The sequence below is a fragment of the Aythya ferina genome (genome assembly GCF_964211825.1).
Source record: "Aythya ferina genome assembly, chromosome: 3".
Classification (NCBI taxonomy): domain Eukaryota; kingdom Metazoa; phylum Chordata; class Aves; order Anseriformes; family Anatidae; genus Aythya; species Aythya ferina.
Window position 1 is genome coordinate 34,996,925 of NC_140298.1, and position 24,171 is coordinate 35,021,095.

At 32.9% G+C, this 24,171-nt stretch overlaps 1 protein-coding gene across 5 annotated transcripts in view; it reads right to left on the reverse strand.

Annotated features, from left to right (window-relative positions):
* KIF6 (kinesin family member 6) overlaps window positions 1-24,171 on the reverse strand; it is a 174,640-nt gene that overhangs the window by 95,088 nt on the left and 55,381 nt on the right. For all 5 annotated transcript variants that reach the window (XM_084513564.1, XM_084513565.1, XM_084513563.1 and 2 more), the window contains 4 exons: window positions 19,666-19,769; window positions 5,948-6,053; window positions 4,965-5,106; window positions 2,664-2,876 (listed from right to left, as the gene is read on the reverse strand). In XM_084513564.1, the coding sequence (XP_084369690.1) occupies window positions 2,664-2,876; window positions 4,965-5,106; window positions 5,948-6,053; window positions 19,666-19,769 (565 nt within the window). The remainder of the gene's footprint in view (window positions 1-2,663; window positions 2,877-4,964; window positions 5,107-5,947; window positions 6,054-19,665; window positions 19,770-24,171) is intronic.

Consider the following 24,171-nt stretch of genomic DNA (forward strand, 5'->3'; position numbering starts at 1 on the left):
GGACTGAGTCCAATAAGAAAGAGAGTCATATCCCAGCAATTAGCACACAGAGCTGAGGGTTTTTGGCTGCCGAAGAATGTACCACTATATCTTTGCACTGTCAAAGCTTTATAATAAAATAGAACTGTTATAACCATTTGAAATTTTATCCTACTTTGCAGCTAAGGATCTCAAAATACTAACTTGCCTACAAAAACTGGGATGCTTAAGTAGATGTGCTGTCCCCCCGATTTTAATGTGATCTTGATCCAACAGTACTGTAATTTATAGTTTTATTATTAGTTTTTATCATGGCATAGACTGCTTGTCCTAATACTGGCTTTCTTTTTACTGATTTTTACTTTTTTTTTTTCCCTTTCTTGAGAGCCTTCTAGGCTTAGTGTAGCTACAAACTGATTTGAAAAATATGTAATAGTCTGACTATTCTCCATGAACTTTTAAATATAAGTGTTAGTTTCAACATGAAAATGTATCGAAGCTTTTTATTTTCAGAAACTTTAAGAAATCAAAAAAAAAAAAATATATATATATAGTTATTTGTACAATAGGGAGAAAATGCTGTCATTCTCAGAGACACGAAATAACGAGAGAGCACAGAAACTAAATTATATTATTGCAAAGACAATTGGTCTCCCAAGATTGGGTTTAAGGCATCCAGGCAAAGCTGTATGGGTTGTATTATTAACAGTTGTTCTACTACTTTTTTTTTTTTTTATTATTATTATTACATTTTTTACTCTAAAGTATTCCTTGAGCACCATAACACAAACATTAAGACAAAAAAGGTTATAAGGCATTATCTTTGTAACACCAATAAATTACAGAAGATTAGAAGTCCTAATGCTGCCAACATTACTGTACTAGTCTTGTGGAAGAATGTCAGGCCACTGGAAGGGACTGCAGACATATAAGCATATAAGCTGCTTAAAATAATCTAGAAATAACTTACTATTCACCTGTAGCCCCCACAGAAATATGAGCACAAATTTTAAAAATAAATTAATTGTAATGAAACTAAGGGAGGGTTTTTATGTCCACATTTTGCATCTTGGTTGTTGAGGACTTTATTGTTTTCATGTCCACATGGAATATCATGGCATATCAGAATCTGACCCAAAGCTGATTGAAAAGAGGAATGGAAAGAAGGGGATAGGTTTATAGTTACTTTCAGGATGAGAAAGCCATATAATATACAATCCAATTATATACAAAAAGTCTCATCTCAAAACAAATTACCTTTTCATGACAGAAGTCCACCTAAAACGCATTACCCTAACAGGATAGGAATCAGCTACATATTGATTAACCAAAGAAAAAACTTCATTGTCATAGCAGGTTCTCTGTGCCAACCATCTGTCCCAAATTATTCTTTTCTTAATGAACAGTACTTTGTATGTTTACCTAATAAATTTTACAAAACAACTCAAGTAGAGTAAAGAATGAATAACAAAAAATGGCTTTACTAAGAGATCTTTTATCAGTTACATACGGATAAATAGTACCCATTTGCTGACAAAGGTATGGCAAATGGTAAAACTGTATTCTGGTTGTGTTAGCTTTCTGAAATGAATGCACTATTTATCAATTCAGCTCTAACTTGTTTGCAAATGATATGAGTTTTTGAACCACTTCAAAAATAGTTATTTTTAAATACATCAGAACAAGAATTTTGAATTTGTTCTCACTTACCAAGGTCTTGCTGCAGAAAGGTAGCATTTCAATAAAACTATTCACATGCACAAAAATGCAGTTATTTGTAATTTCTGGAACTAAGGCTTTAATTCATTTGATCACATTAATTTAGTAATAATTGCAATAATCACAGTGGTTTATTAAAAAAATAAATAAAAACCATGTCAAAATAGCATAACATAAGCAAAATTTTTAAAGACAATCAAAAAAAGTTTGTGTTTACAATTTGATATAAGAGCTAGAATCATAATTACTGAAATCTCATTCTATTTGAATATAACGTTTCTCTCCTAGACTGAAAGATTAAAAGTGTTTATTGTTGTTTTAGGATACTGTATGATTAATAATGCTTGCACAGAACTTCTTTCAATATCTACTGTTCTGGTTTAGATTTTTGTTTTTATTTTTTGTTTAAAGTCACTACCTCCAAATCTTTTGGGGAAAAATCACAGAATCACAGAATTTCTAGGTTGGAAGAGACCTCAAGATCATCGAGTCCAACCTCTGACATCGAGTCCAACCTCTGCCCTAAAACTAACAGTCCTCCACTAAACCATATTGCTAAGTTCAACATCTAAATGTCTTTTAAAGACCTCGAGGGATGGTGACTCCACCACATCCTAATATTTTTTATGAGTTATGCTTAAAAAATGCTTTTCTGAGAACAAATTTACTTGAAGAAGTAGGCTTGCAGCTGAATTTATATTCCATTTTTGGAGGACTGTTCAACAGAGAATTCACATCAGTTTGTTAAAGCCATTGACACCTTGAGAGGGCTATAAATTTAAATCCCTGAATTTGCAGATACAGAATTAGCACAATACTGCTGGTATTAAATAAATAAATTAAAATAAATAAATAATAATAAAATAAATAAATACATAAATAAAATCTGGCTCTGTTACACATTTGATAATATGCTGAAGGTCATACTGAAATAACCCAATAACTGCTCACTTAATTACACTAACCTGTCTGTCTGGAAAGAAAAGGCAGTCTGTTAACTGAAGAGCTGGGATCTTTTGCCTCTTTCAGGCTAAAGCAGTTAGACGGGCTCCACTTTTCTTCCAAGTTTATAGAAAGAGACTGCTCCAAGGCTGTAGAACCAGCAGAGGCAACATTAAGCTGGAAAAGAGCATCTTGTGTTTTCTTTTTCTCTTTCTTTAGCATATTTACTAGAATATCTGCAAGATGCATTAAGGAAATCATCAAGGGTTTCTTCTATATAGCAAAAATCTCATTTGTTTATCCCTAAGTTTTTTTTATTCAAGTGGAAAAATTCACATATGGAAGCCCATTTGTGAATGTGAATTTAGAGTTGGGCATATTTTTTATAAACATATCCAAGCACCCTGGTTTTTGCAAAACAGCAGAATCATTTCTACCAGGCACTAATAAATTCACACATCACCACAAATGCTGATCCCATTAACTCAGTGCTTGATAAAAATATTTACAGGCAAACAGAAATGAAAACTCTGATAACTTATTGACATTGTGTGACACTCTCTTTTTTACTCTTTAAATTCTTTAAACAAAATCTCCAAAGAAAAGAAAATAAACCCTTAACTTACAGGTATATTGGCAAGAGTATCACATTTGTAATCTTTTCACAATAAGAAAGCTTACTAAATAGTAGAACAGGTATTTAGGAAATTTATTCCAATAACACTACATATTTCTTCCATATTTACATTTATATTTACATCCACATTTTATATTTCTACATATTCATTAGAAGTATATTTCATAGAAATATATTTTGCCTAACAACAGATAGAGGGCTTACAATGAAAATTGTGTTTACATTCAGCCAAAACCACAGAACTTCCTGTGAGATATATATATATATATATATATATTTATATTCATTCTAATCCTGATTAATCTTCTAAATGAACCACAGAAAATGTGAAGTAGTCTTTGGGGAATATTAATAACTAAACTGGGTAGCAATAATAAAACACTTTACAATTCAGTTATAATTGACTAAAAAGCTTCAATACTTCCCATCATTTTATCACAGTAGTCATGTTATTAAATCTCTAATGATGATGTACTGTCACTTAGAGGCTGCATACTGAAAAATAGTTTTTGTTCAAAGTTTTATACTTTATGTACATACTGTACTATACTACTACTATACTATATCCACATACTCTTATGTGGATTTTTCCAACATGCGTCTTCCTTGTACTTCGGTAAACAAAGCCATATATACCTATCAAGTACAGGAACATTTGATATAGATGCTTTGTTTTTTCTCATTAGCAACTTCATACCAATTAAATCATTTATATCAGGAAGAAATGTTTCTATACATCCAGAAGCATACCCAGACCTGAAAACTGATACCAAAATTGAGCAATTTTTTTAAAAAAGAAAGGATCATTCAGTATTATGACTAAAACTATTTGAAAGTGCCCCTTGGAATGCAAAAATTTTCTGTGACGAAAAAAAATTGAGAAGCTTTCCTGCCACCTCAGTTCAGACTGGTAACGTGCTACATGCAAATGAAATAAAAATTAATTATCTTTTCATATTAAAAAAAAAATAATTATCTGGAATTGCTGTATATGAAGAATACAGCTGAGTTTGCTTTTTTACTAATAACTGTGAAAGAAAGTATGTTACCTATAAATCTAAGAAGACAAAACTGTTTTTCAGTTCTCTGCCACATTCAAATTTTACCCACAGAGTAGCCACAAAGTTAAGGACATGGTGATACTGTGGTCTGCCCACAGCTCTGTCAGCCAGCTAAAAATAACTCCCTACCTTCATCATGCAATGGTACAGCTACTCCTGTCTGCTGTGAGGCCCTGAAATGGATAAAGCACATCTGAGCAGTTTAATATTTTTACATGCAAAAGGCCTTAGCTTTAATTTAATTTTTAAAGATGCATGTTTTGTAAGGTAATAGCTAATAAAATATAGTATCAGAATTTCCTGTTCTACAAAAAAGGTTTAATTTGCTTGAGGAAAGTGTTTTAGGTGTGGCTTTATCCACAGTATTTGGATCTTGGCTAGACCATTCTAAAGATAAGTGGTGCCTGAATCCAGACTTTTGGTTTGGGTCACAATTGAAATAGAAGCAGGTGCAAAGTAGGGGTCCTGCCACATAAAAGTTGGGAACTAAGTAATTGCTTTAACACAATGGGGTCAATAGAGAGAAATTCTTTTCATACAGGCAACTCCTATCTCACACACAGAAAAAAATACTGTAGCCACATCAGCTGAAACCCAAATTAATATTTTTCTTTCACAAAGGATACTGATCTCATTGTCTCTTTGCTGCAGAAGTTCTTTTATTTTTTTCAACTCTTCTTTTCCCGCTTCTTTGTTAGTGTCTTTTTCTTCAGAGATGTGTTGTGAGACTGTTTTTTTATCAGAAATCTTTGAATGGTTCATTAGTTGCTATCAGAAGAAACAAACAAACAAAAGGTATGCTCTTGTAACCTTACCTCCAGCTATGTATTTATTTTACTCAGTAACTGTCTAGCTGTGTCTGCAAAGGAAAAGGCCTGCCTAGACTCTTGAGAGAACAAACTCATCATCAGTTGACTGTCAAGTTATATGCATTGCATCAAGTGTCGGGCAAGTTTTATTAGTTGACCTTCACTACCAAACACAAATTACTTTACCCTTTCTACACATAAACTCAAGTGTTCTCTACCATTACAGTGCTTTCACCATTAACAATATAATTATTTAAAGACAATAAGGTCAGGAATGTTTACACTATTATATCAGAAAGCTCTATCCCAAAATACAAAGTATATATTACCTTCTATTAATTTCTGTTGTTCCTACTTCAAGTGTATATTTCAACAATTTAGAAGGGCTTACAACACTATTATAACAGTTAGTGTAACAGATTCAAGGATATGGTATTTTACTTTTTTTTTTTTTAATCTCTTTTGATTTGTCAAAAATAAAGACTCCATAGTGCTCTGAATACATATGAATGTATCTATCCATTTACAAATAACTTGTAATGGATTTATTCAAATAACTTGCAGTCCTCTTTTATGAGTTACCACATGCTGAAATCCTTGCTGGGTTTTCTACACAATTCTTCTGCATTTTTCTAATTAAATTTGAAATTCCTATCAGTTCTCCCTGCATTGCACAGTTTGTTTTATCCTTTTCCAATGCCTCTCAACCGTACTGCATTTCTTTTGACTCTTTTCAACTGTAAATGCCTTCAAATAATTTTCAGTCCCAGATGCACTTTCACTATGTTTAAAATAAATACCTTCACATGAGAGAAGCAGTACTTGATCTTGCGCATGTCTGCACCAACATCCAGAGTGCTTTCAGGATCGTTATCTTCCAGAAACGTTTCAATTAACTTATCCAACCTGAAAAGACATAACATTTTTAAGGGGAAAAAAATCACAAACAAACAGACAACTCTGTAAAGAATTTAAAGATCTTCTTACATTAAGGTTTTAAATTAAGAATTTAAATTAAGAATATAAAGAATTAAGAATTAGAATTCAATTAAGAATTTAAAGATCTTTTTGACAAACCTTTGTCAAATTCTGATTCACCAAGCTGACTGATATTAGCAGGTTATTTCCTTCAACATCTATGCAATTACAGGGTATTTTTGTGCCTGATATTAAAACCTGGATTTGATACTGGAGATTGTACAACTGCATGTTAAAAAATACTTTCACATACTAATGCATAGTTTTAGAACTGAAAGCAATGAAGAAGTAATCTTTAGTTCTTCTCATTTATTTTATAACCTTCTGTTCTCCTGCCATCTAATAATTAACATGATCTAAAGCCTGTCCTCTCAGAAAACATAACAGATGAAATTTTTAGAGGCTTTGTGCATAGGATTTTTAATATCTACGGTTATTGTCAGAAGGTAAAACTATTTATTTTTATGTTACAAGAATCAGCTGATAACATAACTTTCATATATAAAATTGCTTGCTCCAAATACCATGCAGAACATCTAATTTTTTGATGCAGATATTTATATGTTTCTCAAAGACCTACTGCTCTTCTGATTAATGGAACGTAGACAGCATTTCATTCTCTTATAATTTATACTTATTTAACAAGCACCTGACAACATCTCTGTAGGCAGAAGTAATTCTTATTTCAATAAATCAGTCTTCATAAGAAAATCTGGCACACAGGAACATCCTTCTGCTCTTTCAAAACCAAATTAAAATATTTGGACTGGAAACCTACACAATATACCATCCCTTTGAGCTGGATATGCATATGCAGCTATATGCATAGAGTCAGATTTTCTCTTGCATGCTTTCTTATCACCTCCCTGGGTTTTGTGTTCCAGAATGTAAGAAAAAGGAGGACAGAGGACCTCTCAACCAAAATCAGCCCCTAACCCACTTACTAAGATATGCTTCTGGAAAATAGCAAGTGCAAGTTTGACCTCCATCAGCTGGTTTTTGATTAAAGGCCCATGCTTCTTGACAAATGCTGTAACCATTAAGGTAACAGGCAAATGGTGGGCAACAACTGCAGTCACATGTCTTGTAAATAATAATTCTATGATTTTAACTGTATATTTAGGTTACTGTCCTCAGAAGATGATCTTAGGTGAAGCTGAGTGAGCTGCTGTATCTAAAATAATTGCATTTATAGCCAAATGGTCAGAGAAAAGTAGGAGTTCAGAACTATGTCTGTGCCCAGCATTTTTTTGACTAGTTCTGTTCATCTCCGCACATAATACTCATGCCTTCTGAATGTCCCTTAATAGTCACTTATCCTCTTCAATTACAGGATTGGGAATATTATTGCTATTTGATTATCTTAAGCATTTTGCTGTAACTCCATAACCAAAATTATAGTCATTATAATATTACAGTATCTAAAGCTGGCCCTAAAGTAAGTGGTTGGGAGATTGCCCTGGCTTTGAATACTTATTTTACTAAGACTTGGCAAATTACTATATTGTAATAACAATTCTCTGTGAGAAGATGAAACTATGAGATGCATGACAAACAGAAAAAAACAAACAAACAAACAAACATTATTTTTAGAAGAAAAATACCTGGAAACTAGGAACTGTATGACAGTATATCATAACAGACAGGTTTGGTTATTTTTCTCCTCCAGATTTCACCATGACGAAGTGCCAATACTCAAAACAGGGGAAAAAGAATACAGCAACCCTCAGGTAGTTTCTGATAAACTGTGCTTTCCCATTTTCATCACTTTAGTTAAAGAACAAGAACAAGAGATTGTTTATACCAGTCATAGTTGCAAAATTACTGACTTTTGAATTTATGGAACACCCACTGAAGACAATGTGAACTTTACATGTGGAGGGCTTAAAAGAGAGGATATTTAAAGATAAATATAATTTACAAAAGATGATCAATTGGCATTGATCATCTTCTCACATTAAAAGACTACAAAAACTGCTGGGCAAAAGATACCAAAATTCTACTTATTGCTACATGATTTTTTACTCATGAAGAGTTCAACAACAACAACAACAAAAAGTCAGAAAAAGAAAAGAGTCCTGTTGTACAAGAGGATATTCATATACTCTCTACAAACACCATGACCAGGAGAACTAACCCTTCATACATGGAGGCAGGCATTTGTTTAACGGGAATAATAATAATTAACTGGGAAAAGACAAACGTTTGCACTATTAAGAACACTATATAGTGATTATACGACACGGAGAGAGTCAGTATTTGTCAAAATCCTAAGCACCATATTGATTTCAGTGAATAACAGGAAACAAAACTATTTTTCATAACTAGACTGTCTAGACTGACTATATGAAGTCATCTATAAAAATGAGCCTTTAATCTTGAACTACAATGTAGAAAAGAGATATTTTACCCTGAGTAAGATTACCTGTTTGCCAGGGTCTTAGCCATTCTCAGGTTACCATGGATTTAGGCTATGGAAATCAATCAAAAAAATTACACTAACTTCCACCATTACCATTACTAGAATAACATGGCAGAAAGTTAAAATATTTCAAGAGGAAAAAAGAATATAGAATCCTTGTTAAAAAACAAACAAACAAACAAAAAAACCTCTACTTTTGATTGCCAGTTGAGAGTCAAAGTTAACTTGTCAAGTGTAATGAGTTAGACAAGCTGGAGTTATAGATATGATCTTCTATTTCTTGTTTCTTATGCTACTTTTAATATGTTTGGCATTAGTGAAAAAAAAAATAATAACAGTATAATTCATTTTTTTGGTGTCTCAAAGACTACATGGAAGGCAAAACAGGTCTAAATCAGCAGACTAAGTCAAGTCTGAAATAGCAGACCGTAAATCAGAAGTTTAAACCAATTAAGTTTCATCGCCAATTGGTGGAAACTGCAGAATCTTCAGTGTATTTTTAGATACTTTTCTAAAATTTCAACTTTAAGAATTAGAACAAGCACAGACTAGCCTAGCCTGAACACTACAGAAATATACAACAAATAAATAAATGAAAAGGGAAGAAAAAAAAAGATCCCCCCATCCCCATCAATACCCGCAGATGAAATCACGTACCCCTTACTTTTTTTAAGGTTTCCATGTAAAAGTTACAATGACATATATTAAAAAATACAATGATGTAAATAAAATATATGAAAACTAGACCACAGAATCACATAAATTAGATATTTAAATATTTAATATATGTATATTGGACATCTGCAATTACAACTCCAACAAATTCTTTCTAGTCAAAGCATCACATAGAGGCAGTAGTTATCCTCCTATTAAAAGAGGCAGAGCAAGAAAAACATTTTTGCAAAAAGTAAAGGAAATCCAAAATGATTTTTGGTTTTCCTTCAGTTACCTTCAAAAGATGGAGAGTGACTTTCTCCTTTGCAATAATTATGTACTAAAAGATGGTTACCTAATCTCTGATCCTTAGTTTAACAGATAAATGCATATTTAAGCTATTTTCCTCTAACCAAAAGCTGTCACGAGAATTTATGTCTGCAAGTATCAAACTTGAAAACCTTGTAAAGCAACCCAGCCATGAACAACATCTAGTTGTGCCTAGATGTTCAAGAGGAACAAGAGAGTATCTATCCAACAAACTCCCTACAAAATCTTGTTTTAGTTGTTCTGGCTCAGCCCTGAGATGATCTATGCTGACCTCTCTTAAGTAGTATGTTCTGTTTCTTGTTTCTAATTCATTTTCAAAAAGACCTGAGTAACCAGTCCATAAATGCAGTAATGGGGAACCTCTATCATTATGCCAAGGATAGCAGGTTAATATTTGCATGCCCTCTCAAGAAGAAATTAGGAAAAATTTGCCCAAAGAAGAGACTTTTCAAAATGGATTTTCAAAAAGAATGAGCAGGCTTGGCAAAGACCATATTACATATTTGAAGCATTTCTAAGTTTGTGACCAAGTTGTTCTTCAAAAACATCTTGGTCTGAACATAATGTCCCTATTCCACCCACTGCCAAAAAACAACGGGAAAATACTTTAGAAAAATCAAAGGTAGTTGTGTATGTAGGTTCTATGACATGGTTAAGGGTTCCAAGGAAATTCATAAACCAGAGGGGTGAAAAAAAAAACAACACATAGTTTTTAAATCTTAAAATGAGAAACAGATAGAATCAAGCAGAAAAAAAACAACCAACGAAGAAACATACAAAGAAACCATTCCAATGTAGTATTTATGAACACTGTTGTATGCAGTATGAGATTTTTTTTTCCTTCCTTGACTTTATTTATGCAGACCAGCACTATAGTAGTTCTGCTTTTTTTTTTTTTTACTGTTCTTATATGAGACTGACCACAGAATGTGTTTTTTGTTGTTGTTTTGTTTTGTTATTATACTCTTTTATTATCAACATAAAATGCAGTTATTATAACCTCTTAGTTATACAACCTTCAGTGGCAAAAATCAAATCACCCAACTAAAATGAAAATTAACTAAAATTAATCAATTCAAGGACCTAGTAATGAAATAATAACAATAAAAAACCTGGTAGCAAATGCAATTCGCTGGTGCAGAAACTCGAATACAGAGAAAGCCTCTAACACCAGGAATTTTGTTTCATATTGGAGTAACCTTTATAAAAAATAATTAGCCCTTAGCCACCTTACTGCTTAGCTTAGGAAGTTGAAGAGCACTAACACCAACAGGAAAAAAGAAAGGATGTAAACAGTTTTTAATTAACTGAAATTCAATAGAAACCTAGTCATGTGGTGAGCTGCAAACAAAGAAATGAAAATAACTCAACTGCTTACAAGTCACACTTAACTGCTTCAGTGAAAATATGCAGCATATACCTTTATTTCAGAATTTGATATTCAATTTTAAAGTAAGACAGTCAATTTAAGCTATTTCAATGTTAGAAGATGCTACATTAATCTGATATACAACCACCTAGCCACAGGAAACTGTCAGTGAAAGTACTGAACTAATATAAAAACAAACACACAACAACAACAAATGAAACCTGAAAAGTATGCTTGAGAAATGTTAAAATCTTTGATTCTACATAGAAACAAATATGAAACCAATAAAGTCTTTCATTTTTTTTTTGTAATAAATATTGTTAACAAGCAGGCTGCTGCATTATTTGTAAGAAGTTACACACCGTTAAAGGTTTATTAATATTATTACAGCAGCTAAAGCCAGGTGGGGGAAAAAAAAGTGGGGGGGGAATGCTAGGTTCTGCTCTATTCTATTCTTAGCTTCTGCCTAGCTGAGACAGCAGGCCTAACTTACACTAACAGGAGCAAGAGTGTACCGAAGTCTAGTGCCAGAATCCTGCTGTATCATGAAGAATAGTTCTTCCAACAGAAACTCCCTGAAGGAAAAAGAATGTGAAAGTATCAAATAAAGACTAATTTTATGTGAAAAACAACTGTAAACAAAGAATGGGGTTTTCTTTCTCAGTGCTCATCAGAGAAACAAAACAAAAACAGACAAATGAAACAACAACAGAGAAAACAAGAGTAAAAACTTCCCACCAGAAAAGAAGTGAATCATTTTCTAAGTTAATGCCAATGGAACAGTATCCCATCATTTATGATATGAATTTAAACCCCATTTTTATATTTGGTTTATATTAACATAGTACAAAAAGAAAGGCATTGCAATGCTGATTCAGTTGAGTTTGAATAACAATAGCTGAATGAAAACACGAGTCTGTTCTTACTATGATGCTGGGATGCACACTCAGAGAAAACCAGTCATGAACAGTTGGGGAGAAAACTTATTAAACTGACAGTGGTCTCTGGTTAGTGACTGTGAATCAGTCACAAAGTCTTGGTCTATCATTCCCCTCTTTATAACTTTCTTCCTAAGAATGTAAACACATATAGAACTGCAGCTCACAGACAGCTTTTACATTATCAGTTTTATTTCTCTTCTGTTACTTTCCACTCGTCAGGAATTCTTTCTTTAATGAAGCCTGCTTACCATTTAGACCACAGAAAAATTACAAAAGCTTTCTATCTGCAGTATTTTAGGTTCCAAGCAATTTTACTGATAGCACAACTCCAGATTGGTAAGATGAGCACTCTGCTACTTCAGTTTTACCTGCTCACCAAAAAACAGATTTTCATCTTAAAAACAAACAAACAAACAAAAAAAAAAATAAAATCCACTTCTGAATCAGTCTTGTGTTTCCATGAAGCAGGATGCAAATTACACAGCTGAAATGCATCAGAAAAGTATTCCTAGCCAACTGAGAGTATGTTTTTAAAGTTTAGAGCTCTCAGTAGCATGCAGGATCTAAAAACACATATTTGGAAGGACTTGTTTTGACCTTGTTTTATGTGCCATGATTCATTTCTAGGAGAGCTTGCCTTTTAACCCTGATCACCATCACTGTGTATCATCTATCAAAATTAAGTTCACTTAAAGAACAATTAATTTTGTGTGTCAACCATGAACTTTATGACAAGTAAAACGGAAATCCAAGTTTGTGAAAAATAGACTGTTAACAAAGAAGCTACTGAAACACCTGAGATCAGCAGAGAGGTTCCTTCAACTAAAGAAGTTTGCTTATCTAGACTTCTGCAATAGATTTCCTATAAAATGATGTTATGAGATATCTTGGAGACCTCTAAAATGATTTTCCCATAGAGGCCAAATGGATAATGCCTCCTTCATGGCTCCAATGATGACATTATTGACGCAATTAATTGTCTGCACATTATCAGGCCTATACTTGGAGGTATCTATAGCACATATCTCATCAAGTGAGGCAGCAAGCTTGAGAATCTGAAAAAAAAAGTGCCAGCCAGCAGAAAACAGCAAGAGCACAACTAGGAGGCACATACTTTCTGAAAAAGGAATAGGGCATTTTCAGGCCATAGTAGAATATATCTCCTCCCTCAAGTTCCACCAACATCCCCAAACCAAAAAGCCACATATATAGTCAAAATTTGAAGTTCTAAAACACGTTATATATTTATAAAAAGAACAGATGAATAGAACAGGAGAACAGAGCAATATGGCCAACTGAAAAGAGAGCAAAAGCATTTTCTTACCTATTGAGTAGAAACAGATTTACAAATATCATACACAGTTTGCTAACACTATAAGCAGCAATTAGGTTTTATATGTTGCCTGTTTACATAACCAACAGGTTGGCATCCAAAGAGATTACCTAAATTCAATCTGGCAAGGAATCAATCATTTGGATTTTTTTCAGTTGTATATAAATGGCATAAAATATGCAAATAAGGCTTCTAATTTTATAAAGCAATCAAACAGTATCATACCCACAGATAAATTATTAACATTCAACACTTGCACTGCGAAGGAAAGAGGCATACATTTCCTATTAGAGATATCATTCTCTTATTAACTATACTGGCAAAGTCATTTTTGCTACCTCCTATGTAAAGAGATCCTTCTGGATTAGAAGGATATACATGTAATATGACACATGTAAAGAGTTTCTACACAGTTGAAAATCACTCATTCCAGTGATGAAACACACACAGATCTAAATCTCTACATGAATAAATCAAGGGGAGATCTGGCAAGGACTGTGAAATGATCAAGACTATCTCATACAGGTTAAAAAACGTCTACAGTAATGCTATGTATATAGAGTTTTTGCAGAGAATAAACATGTCAGGTAGATAGCAGAGTGTATATTTTTTTCTTCCTGAACAGCATTTTGTAATAACAAAGCAAAAGCACATACATAAAGCAATGTTACTCACTACCTGATAATTGTGGCCACAATGGTAATAAATAGAGTACATCTAAAAGTACAAATAGAAAACTAATCTTCAGACTATCAAAAAAAAAAAATCTGATTAGAAGGTAACAAGAACTTGAAATATAAAGGAAGAACAAGGGACAAACACACCAATCAAACAAGGAAGTCCAAAGGTCTCATACAGATGAACACTGAGACATTTCTACAGTATACATGTAGATGAGAGAGGTTTTGTAAAGATTCACTGTTTTTTTATTAGATATGAGCTCTAAAGAAAAAGTTTTACAGAAAGTATTTAAAGTGCCAAGAGAAAGAAATATATGTTTATTGGTACTTTCAAGCACCTCAGATGACCAGACATTCAATGGATTTAAGTGAGAGTTCAAAAATCAGCTATGAACAGACGTGTTTGAACATATCCCTTCATAAATTGTTACCATGAGATTTTCAAAAAAAAAAAAAAAAAAAAAGAATCTGACCTTGCTGTGCTGTCACAGAAGATTTCATAACACTTAAGAGAAAAAAACAAGTCCTCTCATGAAACACATTGATTTAACAGGATTCTAAATCAGGCACCTAAACTCGATGTTAGTGTAAGATATTTTAAAGCTACAGTTAAGGTAGCTTCTCTTGAATATTGCCTACACAGTATATGTCAGTCAGCCTGCTAACTTCTGCACAAATCCATTGTCTCCTGTATTGACATAAACCAAGGTAATATGCTTCTATTTCTTCCACCTTGCAACAGAAATTGAACACTGACATCAACGAATAAGAACATTTGCTCTGCTTTGTAAATTAAACCATTGGTCCAATAGCTTAAGCACAAGTAGCTATTAAAAACTCTACAATGTACAACAGTGCAATATTGTCTGTGCCCTGATAGCATACAGATGTCACAACGTTGAAAGAGAAAAAAGAAAGACAGAAAGAATTAATAAGAAATCCAGGGTATGAGTAAGATGAACAATATATGAGTGCTGAAGTAAAAAATAGAAGTGTCTGTAATAACATATATATCTGAAAGAAATAAGGTAAAGTTATTAATAAATTAAAGTGCTAAGCCAGGACTTCCGTCCCTGTTACCAGAGAATTCCAACTGGCAAAGGCTCTGGGAGCGTGGGTGCTCTGGAGCACAGGACTTTGATTCAAAATCCTGACTTTCTGGGCACACATTGTAAATTGCTAGTGAGCTCATTTACAACAACAACAACAAAAAAATATCCCAAATGATTCAAATGAAAAGGACTCTCCCTTTTACTTTTGGCATGTTTCTTACAAAAAAGATTAAAAAATAAGAATAATTTCAATGTTATTTTACCCCATTCTAAAGCATAGTACAGAAACCTATGGGGGTATAGTTTCCTTCTGTTTGTGATCTATGATGTTATTCGCTGTATTTTTATTTCAATAGTGCAAAGTGTTCTTTTTTTTCCTTTTTTTTTTCTTTTTTCTTTTTTTTTTTTTGTCTTTTTTCATTTTTTTCTTTTTTTCTCTCTAAACAAGGCACTAATTCTCTAGCTTAAAGAAATATTTAGAGATCAGCCCTTTACAGCTGAGGAAGTAGATAGTGTGATCCAAAGCAAGCAATACAGATTTTGGAAACATTTTACGAACTACGTTTTGGGCCACTTTTGTAGCATAGCTGCATTTTTTATGGCATGATTTTTAAATAAACAGATTGAGAGTGGCAGAATTAATGTATGTTTAACATTTATGAGAATAAAATAATAAAACCAAAAATATGACGTAATAAAGTAGTCCTTACCATTTTACAGAGAATTCTGAAGTAAGAATTCTAGACAGCTGTGCCTTTATTCACAGGACTGATCATTCATAAGTGAAGTCAAGAGCATTTGTTTTCCATTTTGTTGTAAATTTAATGAATGACAATGTGACATTGTAGTGGTTATGATGAAAGTCTGTTTGGCCTTTTCTCCCCCTTTCATTAAATAAAAAAAAAAAATAAAAAATCTGAAGACATTTCTAGTGAAGACATTTCTAGATTCAAGTGAGAAAAAAAAGAATGAAGAAAGAACTACAGCTTGTTCACAAAATATCTTAAAAAATCTAACAGTCTGAACTGCAATGAGAAGCCTACTGACTTTATTTCGAATACCCTGAAAGTAAGCAAGTGGAATGAAGCTCATTGTCGTAATAAATGTTTAGTATAACTAAGTAAAGAAACATACAAAATACTATTTTATATGATATTAATACTTATTTCCAGGGCAATCACTAGAATTTATTTATTGCAACTCTTGTACAGAGCCAAAGCCTATGCATTATCGTGACCAGAGGTGAAAAAATAGTATTGGTTCTACATATGCACTCAGTAGATCTAGTTTCATTCTGGCATCCATCTTCTACCAAAAAGTACCTGAGAAAAGAATCTGGGCAGAGACAACAAAATTAATATGTACTTAGTGCATGGAGTTTTGATTGACATGTTTTGTACCTTTGATCAATGAATAAATACAGAAATTGGCATGGAACTGTCTTTCAGAAGACAAATTTTGCTTTGACCTCTCTTGAATTGATGAATCAGAATAAGAATTAAACACACAATAAATATACATTAAAATATATTTAGTAACACTTACTAGCTAATTTCCTCCTTACAACTAGACTTTTGTAAAAGTTTAAGACTTTTGAAAAGAACTATACATACTTGAACTATTTATATATATGTGTATGCATACATATGCAAGCCAAGATACAGTTTATTTAAGTTAAAACAGAAGATATCTTAACTGAGTAGAAATGTCCAAATAGCATTTGAAATCTATAATGACCCTAGTTATAATTTCCCTTCTGGCCGCATTAAAAAAGCATCAATCAAAAAAAGAATATTATTTCTGGAATCCTCTAAAGTACTAATCCCCCTAAGAATTTTTATCAAGTGGTGACTCTGAATAAAGTGCAACATAGCATGTTGTGCTATCACCTTTGCCATGTTTCTTTTCCTCTTCTGTTTGTCATAACAATCTGATCCATCTCTCTCCCATTCAGCAATATTATTTAAGTTTCATTTTACGTGCAAAAGTAGATGAAAACCATAGACATTTTCCAGAAATAGTAAACTGTGATTTTATCAGCCCTCACCTGACTCTATACTTTTGTTTGGACTATCCATTTGTATATTTATTTTTGGACTATCCATTTTTTATATTATATTTTATATTTTATATTTTGGACTATCCATTTGTATATTTATTCTTTAATTTGTGCAAAGTCTCCAGGTAATGAGTAGCTCCAAACTCAGTTTCAACAAACAGATCTGTCATAAAGGTTTAATGCATAACACAGCAAAAGACTCTCATTAGAGACAGAACACTTAGACGTTATCTGTCGATGTTTGTAAATGCTCTAAAATGATCATGACAGGATGCTCAGACAAACCTAAGCCAGCATGGAGCATGGTCAGAAATATCACCAAACAAAAGCAAGCTCAAAACGTATATAAAAATATGGAAAGGTATTTTCAATGAAGTCATGCCTTTTCATGCGACTAGTTGATTATACTTTTACCTGGTTGTTAAGTTCACATCAGTTTGTTTACCTGTGTACACTGCATGCAAGAACATGTACAAATGCAAAACTCAGAGCATGACATTTAACATTTTCCTGCATTTGAACTGTCTAAAATTTTTTTTTTTTCAACATTCCATTTGGCATACAGAATCAATAAGCCAGTCCGAATGCCTCATGTATATGTTAGTAATTCTCTAGCAGTGTCTTCTGCTCTCTGCTTGAAACTATGTCACCCATAAAAAATTCTGTACACCCAAGTCTGCTTTCCATTTTAAGTCTATATTAAAAAAAAAAAAAGAGAGATCTTTGAAACAAGGGCATTATCTGGAATTTATTACTGATAAGGTTAATCCTTTGTGGTCCTTTTTGCTGATTATTGATTCTCAGGAAATGTATTGTATCTCAGTCAGCAGTATTTAAATTTGGTTCTGAATCTTAATTGCAAGGACATTTGTTCCAAGCAAGAACACATTTTTGAAACACGTGTACTACATGAACCTGAGTAAACATACCTATAAGATAAATTTAAACAACTTAAAGTTTTGTATTGTCCTAATGTAGCTGAAGTCCTTGAAGGCTATTTTCCCATTCTGTGTCTTATTATAGGTAGAAACTCATTAAAGGCAGAAAGTCTCCTCCATGCTTCTCTTTGGAGGATTGAGATGCAAAATTCCTTGCTATTATCTCAAGAGCAACCTTTTCTGACAAGGTAACACTCCATATATTGTGCTATAAAGATAAAAAAGAAAAAATATTCAACTGCTATACCTTTTAGTTATGCATTTATGAAACAAGGCCTCCTGTACGTATGCTATAATGCAACTGTATGCAGACTGTACATTCTTAGTTTTCCTTTGCACACTTCTGTTAAAAACCTTTATCAGCTGTGAACCCATTTCTGCCTATGAGACTACTAACTTCATAAAAAAAAGTCAGACAGGAAATCTTAGGAAGTGAGGTTCATGGCCTTGGCACAAATAAATAAAATAAAAATCAATGTCCCTACACAAACTAAACAGCAAGCAAGATCACAAGGGAAAATTCAACTGAGAGATTTTTTAACAGTGATGTTAGGAAAGTATATCTTTAAATGAATATATAGGTTATTTATGTATATTGTAATAAAGTCCCCGAGAGTGGCTCATCTTGTGAAAGACTAGTTCTGTAAGGGTAAAGAGAAACTAGCCATTAAGGTAATTATGTAAAGAAAAGAAAGTTTTCATAGTGAATAATAAAGTAAAGTAAAGAAACAGAAAGATCCTTCTATATTTTTATACAAGAAATTTTTACATAATGCTGGTTCCTCATCCTTGATATGGATATCGTTTAGTTTCTGAATTAAAACAAAACAAAACAATCAAAACAGACAACGAAAAATGACATCTTTAAAGGTAGCAGCTTGCTGCATGTCTGCAGAATCTCCTGGATGGTATGGGAAATGTTTAGCACTGTTAGTTTTCTTCTGGAGCACTTCCAAGTTAAATTAAAGTCATTGTCAAAATTCTTGCAGCTTCACCTTCATTATCATTAATATACCCAACAATCTCAGAACAGTTACTACTACTTTATATAGATGAGGCACAGAGATTAAATAGGTCCGTCCCACAAGATCACTTAATTTTTCAAACCTCGAAATTGAATATAGCTATTTTGAAATTTTAGCCATAAGAAAATATTTTTACGTTATGCATAGAATTCTTATATTCTGCACTGATATTTTACTAAAAGCTGTAAGATATTACAACACATAAATGAATAGCATGTTCAGTTAAAAAAAAAAATATATAAAAATATTTGGCTTTTAAGACATTGATTAATTGTGTGTTAGAAATGCAGGCTCTCTCTTGACATATGTCAAACTAACACTACAGCACAACACTTCTCAGTACAAAGAATGTTTCTTGAATTCTATTTAGATTGTATATCCACTTTTGAGAAATACTTTTTTTTTTTTTTTTTTTAATTTTATTCTGCACTATTATACAACACTTCTTTTTGCCTGGCATCTGTCTGGCATTCCCATCGTTTGCATTTACTTTACTTCAGTTCCTCAAAGCTGAGACTGCAGAAACACAGCCAGCAGCCTCATACAGCTTTTCATGGAAAACTGCCATTCTAACCTGGCACCTAACTTTACTTTATTATTCACTGTGAAAACTTTAAAACTCTGAGATGAATTTAAATATTTATGCCAACAAAGAAACTGATGAAAACTATCACCACAAAAGAAGAAAATGAAAAAAACAAACAAACAAACAACAAAACAACAATGTAAGCCATTACTGAAGTAGCTCTTCTTGTGAAAGCTCTGATGTTCTTTGCTTGCCAGTCACCAGTGCCAGCTCATCTTTCAACTCTTGGATCTCCTTTTGCAGTTGGACAACCATCTACAAACAGCAAAGCATAAAAAAAGCATCACCTACAAATTATTATATAGGTTAGGTATTTTGCATTAAAAGGTTAAGTTTAGTGAAATATTTACTTTGCTTTCCTCTTTGTTTTAAACAACCTTTTTTTTTTTTTTTTTCTTTCAGAACAGAAATACACCAAATAAGAAATAAGAACTTAAATACATCAAACACATTTTTTTTTCCTTTTCCATTTATAAAAACAAGAAAAGTCATCCAAACTCTGTAAACTTTATGTGTTAGAAGACATGATTGTACAGAAAGACTTCAACAGACTACTTGCAAGAGAAAAAAAAAATCACCATAGGAGGAGCAAAAACATTAGTTTTACTTGCTAGTGATGAAAACATTTAAAATAGAACTCACTGATGTCTGTTAGAAAGAGAACTAAATAGCAAAAGTGATTTTTCTCTTCCCTGTAGAAACAGAAATTCCAAAACAATATCAGCATTTTAACCTTACATGTAACAATCCACTCTTAATAGAATTATAGCATACAGTTGCTGATACAGCAAATATATAATTATTAAATTACTACTTTAATTATGAGAATGCAATTGCTTTAACGAACAGTAATGACTGAAAATGTGATCTGCAGAACTGTACTGGATTTTTAAATTTTAATAGTTTATTACTGGAAAACGTATTTTGGAAAAATATTTATATAAAAGACATATTTTAGAAATCATTATCCTCCCAAGGTCAAGTTCCATAACTCAAAAACAGTATTTGAGTTTAAAACATGAATGAACAAGTTCTTGGTTACTTTAAGATGTATCATTTTCATGATGCATCACCTTATAATGGCTCAAATGCATCGGAAGTCCAATAATATTTTTAGATGGATATGAGTGCACTGATACTCAAAACCTTTATGGACATGGTCTTGGGCAACCAACTCTACGTGTTCTGCTTGAGCAGAGGTTTAGACAATGACCTCCAGAGGTCAACCTCAACCATTCAGCAATTCCATGTACAGAATATGCTTCCAAGAAAATAATGTTTTCGCGAAAAAAATTAATTATTCCTGATTTTATAGACACTTTATAGAAAAATTATTGTTGAGACTCTAGACATACCTTTAGTGGATATTAGAATTCCTTCAAATAGTTGTATTTGTTTTAATGTTTAACTATAATTTTCTCAATTTTGAATGAATTTACTTAAGTATACATATATATTTTACACATACATATAAACATTTTTTTAAAACTCTAAAAATGCTGGTAACATATTTGTTACCAGAAATTATGAAAGGTTAATTTTGTCAAAAATACTTCATCTGAGATTCTATTAAGATGGTGAACTGCTAGTTACAGATATTGCAAGAATACTTCAAGAATATTGCAGGCCAAGCATTTTCACCTGATTTTAGATTGCCTTACTCTGGTGCCAAATTTTGACACAGTCTATGCCAAGAGTAAATAAAATAAAATAAACTTGTGGATTCGGTACAAAAAAGTAGATAGTGGGAGTGATAGTACCCTTTCTGAAGTACAAATTAATTAGCATGATTAACCTCTATCTGACAACAACATAAACATTATTTTCAAGGTGTGGATGAAATATTGATTTTCAAGTAGTATTAAAAGAAACAAAAATCTACAGTAGGATAATATTTTAATTTATATTTTTAAATGAATACCAGAGGAGATTAGATTAGATTTAGTTCAGGCTCAACAGTTTGGTTTTCAGTTTAAATCAAATCCTTTGGTCGTAAGTGAGAAAAGTACAAAGCTAAGTTGCTTAAGAAGGAAAAGGAGTACATATGCAACTTTTAGTAAGATATTGAGGAAGTTTCCATTATGAAGAATTGAGCTTACACAGCAATCAGACTTAGGTTATATCTACCAAGAAGTATTCTGCACTCTATTTATAAAACATACGTTCAAATTACAGATGATAAATAATGCAAATAAATGACATAAAATCATAAATTCAGCACTTTTCTAAATAATCAGGCTGCACACTGGGAATATACTTTAGGTAGTTAAGATGGGCAACAAATTCCATAGTGAGCACAGAGCCATATAAAGCCTAGGTACCCATGTTCCCCTGCCTTTTCCACAAGAGGGGATGGATTTCTAACCCTCCCGAGTCCACTTTTGCTTTACTTGCTAAATGATCGTGCAGAGTGAGACATACCAAACTTGTGGAGTATAGCTCCACAGGATGTAGTAAATGTTCAAGAGCCTGCATGTGTTCCACCTCAATCAGAGGCTTCTGTGGCCATGGAAGGAATGTTTTACATGATTTGCTACTACAAAGCCTACATGAGAAAGACAAAAAGGACAACAAGAAAGTAAGAATTGTTCAGTGCCTGCTGCATTTTTTTTCTGTGCGTGGGTGTGTTTCACAGAGACAGAAGGTATGCTGAAATGCATCTATAGTTCTTACTATGTATCCATCTAAGCAGCTTTGGCACAAGAAGTGTAACCCCACTCAAATATTTCCCACGTCAGAAAACAACATTGATACACAACATGCTGATCCAGTAGCTATTATCATCTGCTATAGTTTGCTGAATTGACAATCTTTAATAGGTGTATTTAATATTTAGAAAAATAATTTTTCTAGGTAACATAGAAAATTACATTAAATAAACTAACAAAGGTTTATTAATGTAGTAAAGCTTATCACTAAAGAGCACATCTTCAAACAAATAAGGTATGCAAAACTAGAGGCATATAAAATATTTCAAAAGGAAGACTAACCAAATTTTGAAAACAAAAACCTAAGGTACATTTTTGTTACACAAACCAAAAGAAGAAACATCTTTTCTTTAAGTTGCAATGCTTCATGCTTTACCAACATGGATTACTACCTTCATCCTTCCCTGCCTAAATCCCTGATTCATTCCACAGAGTTCCTCTGCTGCTTTTTGAGATGTGATCATCAGCCTAAGGACTTAGTGTGGAAATTCTATTTCTACATCTCATTTACTTGTCTTCCTTTTTTTCTTAATGGTAACTTTACAGACTTCATTCTTCCTAACTAATAAAATGTTCCTTGGACCAATCTCAAGGAAGGTCTGTACCTGCATGTTTCTTAGCTTTTTAATATTCAAACTGTTCCAGTGCAGTAGTGTGCCTTATTTCTGTAGAACTTGACAATAGAAGGATTCTATGAATGACATCACTACAGCCTTCCTGCTTTACATTTCCCTCCTGTTCTCAGATTTGAAAAATGAAAGCATATTCTGAAAGAATACAGTGAAAGTCTTACAGAACCAATTACTATAGACCTTTGAAAAAAATTGAGATGACACCACATCTAAATTTTCATAGAATACCCTTGTTACAAATGTTTTTGTATAGAACTCTTATATGTGTTAGCAAAGAAGCAAGATAAAAGAGTTGGTCTGTGTAAGACCATAGTGTGTAAGGTCATCTAGTCTAATTGCATCTCAAGGCAGGGCTAAACAGGTCACATTCCTCAGGGCTTGTCCAGCTGCATTTTGATTACCTCCAAGGACGGAAAGTCCACATTCTGCCTGGGAAGACTATCTCAATATATAACCACCCTTATGGTAAACATGTTTCCTAATCTTTAACTTTTTCCAAATATAAGTAAAATTTTGTGCGGTGCGACGTGTCAACTGCCTGTTGTCCTATCACGGTCTATCATTCAGAAGACTCTTGATTTGACTTCTCTACACCTGTTAGACAGATATAAAGTAACAAGATCCCTTTATTCTTTTCTTCTTAAAGGTGAATAAATCCAACTCTGAGCCTTTCCTCATATAATAAGGTGCTCCAGTCCCTTGATCATCTTGATGTCACTCTGCTGGGCCTTGCTTCCGTAAATCAAGGTCTAGCCCCACTGCTCTCAATGCAGTCTCTCAAGTCCTGTATAAAGGGGAATAATAACTTCCCTTGACCTATAGTCTGTCTCATACAGCACAGCGTTTAGTTGGTCTTCATCACAACATCACACTATTGACTTATGTCTACAAAGCTGCTTTCTACGTTACTGGTGTCCAGCTGTATTGCTGTATAGGGTTATACCACCCTATTTAGCCTTTACCTTAGTTGAACTTCATTAGATTCTTCTCAGTTGATCATTTCTTCAGCCTATCAAGCTCTCTAAATAGTAGCCTTATCTCCCATATTACTGAGCGCTACTCCCAATTTGCTATCATCTGTGAACTTTTTGAGAGTGCATTCTGTCAAATCACTGAGGTTGCTAATAAGGACACTGAACACTATTGATCCAACTACACAAGGGATCATTGCATCTCTGATCACATTCATTTAAGCCTAGCAGTTCAGCCAGTTTTCCACCAACCTTATACAATCCATATATCATCTCTTTCACTATGGGAATGCAATGGAAGAAAGTGTCAAAAACCTTACTAAACCTCAGATAAGCAACATCCACC